Source organism: Nicotiana sylvestris, chromosome 12, assembly GCF_000393655.2.
Source record: "Nicotiana sylvestris chromosome 12, ASM39365v2, whole genome shotgun sequence".
NCBI classification, from domain to species: Eukaryota; Viridiplantae; Streptophyta; class Magnoliopsida; order Solanales; family Solanaceae; genus Nicotiana; species Nicotiana sylvestris.
The window spans coordinates 16202486-16210185 of NC_091068.1; the positions used below are offsets into that span (position 1 = coordinate 16202486).

The 7700-nt window shown below is 43.4% G+C and overlaps 2 protein-coding genes and 1 non-coding gene across 3 annotated transcripts; 2 read left to right on the forward strand and 1 right to left on the reverse strand.

Annotated features, from left to right (window-relative positions):
• Positions 1-1564: 1564 nt before the first annotated feature.
• Positions 1565-1671, reverse strand: LOC138884431 (small nucleolar RNA R71). Its single transcript, XR_011404625.1, has one exon. It is a non-coding gene; the product is annotated as a small nucleolar RNA R71 (small nucleolar RNA).
• Positions 1672-2424: 753 nt separating this feature from the next.
• On the forward strand, positions 2425-5590 carry LOC138882721 (uncharacterized). Its single transcript, XM_070163341.1, has 4 exons — positions 2425-3222; positions 3397-4962; positions 5068-5288; positions 5476-5590. Exons 1-4 carry the CDS (start codon positions 2425-2427, stop codon positions 5588-5590), a joined length of 2700 nt encoding a protein of 899 aa, XP_070019442.1.
• A 511-nt stretch (positions 5591-6101) lies between these two features.
• Positions 6102-6467, forward strand: LOC138882722 (uncharacterized). Its single transcript, XM_070163342.1, has one exon. It carries the CDS (start codon positions 6102-6104, stop codon positions 6465-6467), a length of 366 nt encoding a protein of 121 aa, XP_070019443.1.
• The last annotated feature ends 1233 nt before the right edge of the window (positions 6468-7700 follow it).

The following is a 7700-nucleotide window of genomic DNA, read 5'->3' on the forward strand; positions in this document are numbered from 1 at the left end:
CTCGCCCAAGGGAGGCATGTAATGTTTTAGAAAGTACTTTGGCAAGAGAAACAAGTGTGAGAGATCACCCAAAACATCATATTTTCTTCTTCTCTTTATTTTTCTTGCAATTTTGATCATGAATATTTTCATAGTTTATTTACCCATTATCATGAGTAGCTAAATCCTTTGTCTAGGGTTTTGATGGAATCTATTGAAGGATGAACTTCTTGATTATGTTAATATAGTTTGCCAGTTTAATCTCTATTTGTTCAACTACGTGTTTGTTGTAGTTAATTGATAGGATCCTCAATTAGTTGTGCCTATTTTGTATGCATAACTCGGGAGAGAGTGCATATTTAGGTAATTGTTGAACAACATCACTCCCAAAGTATAAGAGGGATCTATAACTGCGGGTTTAAAGGCGGGATTAGGGATAACAAAGTCTTGGGTGCAATCTAAAGTGAACTGTAATAAACAAAGCCAGCTAGCGTATCTCGAGAGAGTGCGTCTAGTAAATTATCGTGATTACTCGAGAGAGATTCACGGTAAAAAGAGTGTTCATGATTGATAGAGAGGTGTTGGTAAATCTATATGAAACATAAACAGAAGGGATTCCATCAATAGGGGAAATCACTACCTTAGAACCTTCTCATTATTGTTCACAACTTAAGCATATTTAGTTTACAACTGTTTATTGACTTTCAATCTTAGTTATTAAATATACCATCAAATATTATTCACAACGTTTGGGGAAGTTGATTCTAAAGAATTTAGTAAGTCCAACGAAAGTAATTGATAGGTTAATTCTCTGTGGATTCAACTCTGGGCATAAATACTCAGGTTATATTTGCAACGTCCGCATTGTCCTTTTATAAGGCATAGTTGGGCGTGATCAAATTTTGGCTCCGTTGTCGGGGAATTAACGGTGTTATCAATTACAATTGAAAGAAGTACAAAAATTCTTATTGTAGTCAATTTTTCTCTATACCCAATTTTTACATTGAAATTTTAACATTTGTTGACTTGGTTGCACAGGTGCATGCCTAGAAACTCATCGAGATCTAGTGAAGTATTTGAAGCATTATCAGATCCCGAGAAAGTTTTCAAGGCCTTGAATCGAGCTAATTAGAAAAACAAACAACAACCAACAACTGCACAATTTGAAACAGTCATGAGGGATCACGAGGAAAACCCAGCGGTACCAATAGTGCCAGAGGCTGCTCTCTATGACTGGGCACAACCCACAACTAAAAATCTGTCCACAGCCATTGTAGTTCCGCAGATACAGGTTGAGTCATTCCAAATTATGAATAACATGTTGCACTTGTTGCAGAACAAGGGACTATTTTCGGGGTCGCAAGTCGAAGATCCTCAGCAGCACTTGAAGAACTTCCTCTCTATCTGCAAAACCCAAAGGCATCCCAACGTAACTCCTGAAGCAATCAAGCTGTTATTATTTCCATTCTCAGTGACAGGAGCTACCCAGACTTGGCTAAACTCACTTCCCATAAATTCTATAACAACTTGGGATGAGTTAGTCAGGCAATTCCATAACAAGTTCCACCCACCCAATAAGACTGCTCAACAAATTGATGAAATTTTGAGTTTTAAACAGAGACCAATGGAGACACTGCATGAAACATGGGAGCGCTTTAAAGGGATGCTGGTTATATGCCCGCACCATGGTATTCCAGATCTGATGTTGGGGCAGCGGTTTTACATGGGATTGTCAGATAGCATGAAGAACATTGTTGATGCTTCAGCTGGTGGAGCATTTTTCAGCAAAACATGGAGAGAAGGCCAGAGTCTGCTTGACAAGATGGCACAAAATTCGGGATGGACAATCAGAAATGCACCTATCACTCCAGTGGTTCACTCGGTGTCCTTAGATCCATCCAACTCTATGGCTGAAAATATGACCACCTTATTGACACAGATGAGTATACTCACCAAAAAGGTGGAAGAGTCAGGGCAGAAGCAGCAGGTACACATCGTAGATACTACCAATGGGGGCTTGTGCACATCTTGCATTAATCAGCCAATCGGTAACCAATGGAATGCAGAACATGATCATCACCACTACCCTGAAAACATGAATTATGTGTCTAATTATGGAGGCCAGAGACAGGGTGGTCAGAATTGGGGCCAGCAAAATCAGCAATACATGCCAGTCCATCCACAGTTCAATAATGGAAACATGGGAGGAATGAGACCCCCTAACAATATGGCACCTTACCCAAGGCCACAGGGATATAATAATCAGGATCAGCAGTAGGGGTATCACCCTCCTCAGCAGCAGCATGGTGGAAGGTAGGAAGATGGGTTTGCTAGACTTGAGGCAATGATGCAGCAGGTTATTGGGTCTAATGCAAAGATAATGAGAGAGTGGATGCACATGATGCAACAATCAAGAATATTGAAGTGCAGGTGGGCCAAATTTCTATGTCTCTGAACAATCGTCCTCATGGGACACTACCTGCAGACACCCAGATAAATCCAAAAGATCAAGGCCCAAAGCAGCTGATGGTTGTAAGTCTATGTAATGGCAGAGATCTGGATGTAGAGCAAGAGAGGGCTCGAGAAGCTACACAAGCTGAGACACTTATAATAGTGCCCATTGAGCTGGACGAGTCAACGAAACTGTCGGAGGTGCCAGTCCAGCCTGCCCAGGAAGATAATAGCATTCAGAATACGACCAAGAAAGAAGCTGAGACAGTCCAGGAACCAGTAGTTGATGTAGCAGCCGATAAGGATCAATCCCAGTTGATTGGGAAGAAGATACCTCATGCACCTTTCCCTCGGAGGTTGGCTAAGTACCAAAAGGAGGAGCAATACAAGAAGTTCTTCGAAATGCTGAAACAAATCCAGGTAAACATACCATTGATTGAAACTTTGAATGAGATGCCTGGGTATGCAAAAATGATGAAGGACTTGATGTCCCGAAAGTTTGATTTCCAAGACTTGGCCACAGTTACTCTTACTCAGACATGTAGTGCAGTGGTAACTAGACCAATTGCAGAAAAGTTGTCTGACCCAGGGAGCTTTACAATTCCATGCACTATTGGTAATTTTGTTTTCGCTAAAGCACTGTGTGATCTAGGGGCCAGCAGCAATCTTATGCCCCTGGCAATTTATAAGAGGCTGGGCATTGGAAGAGCTAGACCCACCTCTATGTTGTTGCAGCTGGCTGACAGGACAGTGAAACGACCCTCTGGTATACTAGATGATGTGCTAGTTCAGGTAGGGAAATTTGTGTTCCCTGCAGATTTTGTGATCTTAGACTGCAGAGTGGATGAAGAGATTCCCATAATTTTGGGAAGACCATTCTTAGCCACAGGGAGAGCTCTCATTGATTGTGAAACCGGGGAGCTCAAGATGAGATTGAACGATGAGGAGATAACATTCAATGTGCAGAAATCTATGAGGCGACCAAGTGAATTCGCCAATGGTTCTCTTATTGATGATGTGGATGTAATCGTGGAGACTGATGATGAGGTGCTAACCATTGAGGACCCCCTTGCTGCATGTTTAATAAATTTGGATGAGGTGAATGGAGAGGAACTGGCGGAATGGGTGTTGGCCTTAGAGGGTAGAGGGTTCTGGGATAGAACTCTAGAATTTGAGCCCTTACACTTGGAAAATCGAGAGACTCCTCCAGCCAAGCCGTCTATCGAAGAACCACCAAAGCTGGAGTTAAAGCCATTGCCCAACCATCTCAGGTATGAATTCCTTGGACCTAACGCCACATTACCTGTTATTATCTCATCTAGTTTGTTAGATGTGCAGGCGCAACAACTCTTGCAAGTACTTAAGGAGTGCAAGACTGCCATTGGGTGGACCATGGCAGACATAAAGGGGATCAGCCTCGCCTACTGTATGCATAAAATTCTACTGGAAGAGGGACACAAACCTTCCAGGGAACACCAAATAAGGCTGAACCCTAACATGAAGGAAGTGGTGAAGAAAGAAGTAATAAAGTGGTTAGACGCGGGAATTATCTTCCTAATCTCTGACAGCAGTTGGGTTAGCCCAGTTCAATGTGTACCTAAAAAGGGTGGCATGACGGTAGTTAAGAATGATAACAATGAATTGATATCTACAAGAACAGTCACGGGCTGGAGAATTTGCATGGATTATAGAAAGCTAAATTTAGCCACACAGAAAGACCACTTCCCATTTTCCTTCATTGATCAGATGTTAGACAGACTGGCAGGGAGGTCACACTTCTGTTTTCTGGACGGGTACTCAGGATACAACCAGATTTCCATTGCACCGGAGGACAGAGAGAAGATCTCTTTCACTTATCCTTATGGCATTTATGCCTTTCGGAGGATGCCCTTTGGCTTATGCAACGCACCCGCCACATTCCAACGGTGCATGATGGCCATATTCACTGACATGGTAGAGGACATAATTGAGGTGTTCATGGATGACTTCTCAGTGGTGGGGAATTCATTTGATGAGTGCCTGATAAATCTGACGCGTGTGCTAAAATGGTGTATCGAGACTAACTTGGTTCTGAACTGGGAGAAGTGCCACTTCATGGTACAAGAAGGCATAGTCTTGGGGCACCGGGTTTCAAGCAAAGGAATTGAGGTGGATCGTGCTAAAGTGGATGTAATAGCAAAGCTACCTCCTCCAACTTCAGTCAAAGCAATCAAAAGCTTCCTTGGACATGCCGGTTTCTACCGGAGATTCATAAAAGACTTCTCAAAAATTGCCAACCCTCTCTGTAAGTTGTTAGTAAAAGATCATCCTTTCTTGTTTTTTGATGATTGCAGGGTAGCATTCAAGGAGCTGAAAAAGAGACTGGTCACAGCACCTATCATTGTTGCCCCCAACTGGGAGCAACCATTCGAACTCATGTGTGATGCAAGTGACTACGTAATGGGGGTAGTGCTGGGACAACGGAAGGACAAGCTGATGCATCCAATCTACTATACAAGTAGAACGCTGAGTGGAGCCCAGCTGAACTATACGGTGACTGAGAAGGAGATGTTGGTTGTGGTGTTTGCTTTCGACAAGTTCAGATCATATCTGATTGGTTCTAAGGTAATTGTATACACTGATCATGCAGCTCTCAAGTACTTGATTGAGAAGAAGGAGTCTAAGTCGCGCCTGATTCGTTGGGTGTTGCTGCTGCAAGAATTCGACCTTGAAATTCGTGATCGTAAGGGCACAGAGGACCAAGTCGCTGATCATTTATCACGACTTGAGGGAGCTAAAAATGCAGTAGAGGTTGAAGATATTCTGGAAACCTTTCCAGACGAGCAGCTTCTTGCTACTAATCTTGAGAAAGTGCCATGGTATGCATATTTTGCAAATTACCTGGCCTGCGGTATAGTTCTCTATAACCTTTCATCTGTACAAAAGAAAAAGTTTTATCGTGACTGCTGCATGTATTATTGGGATGAGCCTTACCTGTTTAGAATTTGTGTTGACAATATGATCCGGAGGTGTGTCCCCGAGATAGAACAATCTTCTGTTTTGCAGGCTTGTCACGCATCGGCTTATGGAGGACATTTTGGAGGGGTCAGGACAGCTGCGAAAGTGCTTGAGGCCGGATTCTTTTGGCCAACAGTGTTTAAAGATGCGCACCAATGGGTGAAGGGTTTCAATGAATGTCAGCGGACCGGGAACATTTCCCGTCGCCATGAGATGCCCATGAACCCAATTCAAGAGGTGGAAGTGTTTGATGTTTGGGGAATTGACTTTATGGGTCCCTTCGTCAACTCATATGGCAATAAGTACATACTTGTTGCTGTGGATTACATGTCCAAATGGATAGAAGCTGCAGCGTTTCCCACTAATGATGAAAGAGTGGTGGTGGGGTTTTTGAAGAAGAACATATTCACCAGATTTGAGACACCAAGAGCGATTATCAGTGACGAAGGCACTCACTTCTGTAATAGAGCTTTCGAGAAGTTTCTTGCAAAGTATGATGTACGCCACAAGGTGGCTACCCCTTATCACCCGCAAACTAGTGGGCGGGTTGAAGTGTCCAATAGAGAGATAAAGAGTGTGCTAACCAAGACTGTGAACACCACAAGAACTCATTGGGCGAAAAAGTTAGATGATGCACTCTGGCCTATAGAACTACTTTTAAAACACTGATTGGTATGTCACCATATAAGTTGGTGTTCGGGAAGGCCTGCCATTTGCCAGTGGAACTTCAACATAGAGCGTGGTGCGCACTGAAACAGCTGAATCTAGACATCGAGGCTGCGGGCACAACGAGGATCACAGAATTGCATGAGCTCGACGAGTTCAGGCATCTTGCTTTTGAGAGCACAAGGTTGTACAAGGAAAGAATGAAGAGGTTGCATGACAAGAACATTGTGGAGCAAAATTTCAATCCTGGAGATATGGTGTTGCTTTATAACTCACGATTAAGGCTATTTCCGGGTAAACTCGGGTCACGATGGTCTGGACCATTTAGAGTGGTCGAGGTTTTTCCTTCAGGTGCTGTCGAGATTGCCACATAGAAAGACTCTCGTACATTTAGAGTCAATGGGAAGAGATTGAAACTATATGTGGGCATGAGCAAACCAAAGGAAGTGTCTGAGCTACACCTGACTGAACCACAGAGGTCGAGCGAGCCTTAAATGCGCTCATCTGCATCGTGCCGCGACGTTAAATCAAGCGTTGCGTGGGAGGCAACCCACGAATGTGTTGTAAGTATAATGCATAACTTCATAAAAAAAAAGAGTAGCAGGAAACGCCCAGACTGCGGTCCCAGCGTAACCGCGATCGGACCGCGGTCAAAGACCTCCTCTGAAAGAAGTCTACCGCGGTCCCAGCATAACCGCGGTCAAATACCCCCTCTGAAAGAGGTCTACCACGGTCCCAGTGTAACCGCGGTAGGACCGCGGCAGACCAGCGCGGGCCAGGTAAGTGCATAATTTATATTTTTTTTCCTTTTTTCTCCCCCTTTTTAATAAACCTAACCCCCCACTATTCCCCCATACCCTTCTTTCTTCTCTTCTCTCTTTCACACTCTCTTATCCCTCAAACCCCCATTGTTGCCCCTCCTTTCTTCTCCATCTCTCTTCTCTCCACCACCTATCCCTTCCATTCATCCTCAAGGTAAGTTTTTCTATTCTTTTCTCTTTCTTTTACATAACTTAGAGTAGTGTTTTAGTGTAAATTTTTTATTTTTTTCTTTTTTTTTTCTTTCTTTTCTTTCCTTTTCTCCATTATTTGCTTCTTTTGGCCATGATTGATGTTTAAATGGTTGGGTTTTCATTATGCTTAACTTGGGGGCGATTTTTAGAAGGTTTGGAGGCCTAAACAAATTTTTTAGGGTGAAGCTTGGTGGAGGGGTCTTAATGGCCGAAAATTGGGGTGTGTTGTAAAATTTTGGAGCACTTTGTGCCCTTCTTAGTCTGTGGTGGTGGTAGCATTTGGCATGATTCACTTGTGGGAGATTGTGTGGGGTATTATATGGCGAAATTGTAGAATTAATAGTGGTGTGAGGGCAATAGTGGAGGTTGTCAACTTTGGGCACCTTACTAATTGGGTATACTGGCATTGTTTGACAAAAGGAAACTGTTTGGTGCCATCGGGTGGCGAAGTCTGAGTACCCATCCGACTGGCACATATTAGGATGCATCTGATTGTTACCCTGAATTGTCTGCAGGTAATATGGCCTGAAAAAGGCGAAAGATCTCGGCAAGCACTTCCCAAATGCCAATATATGATGCCCTCAGGTTCCAGTC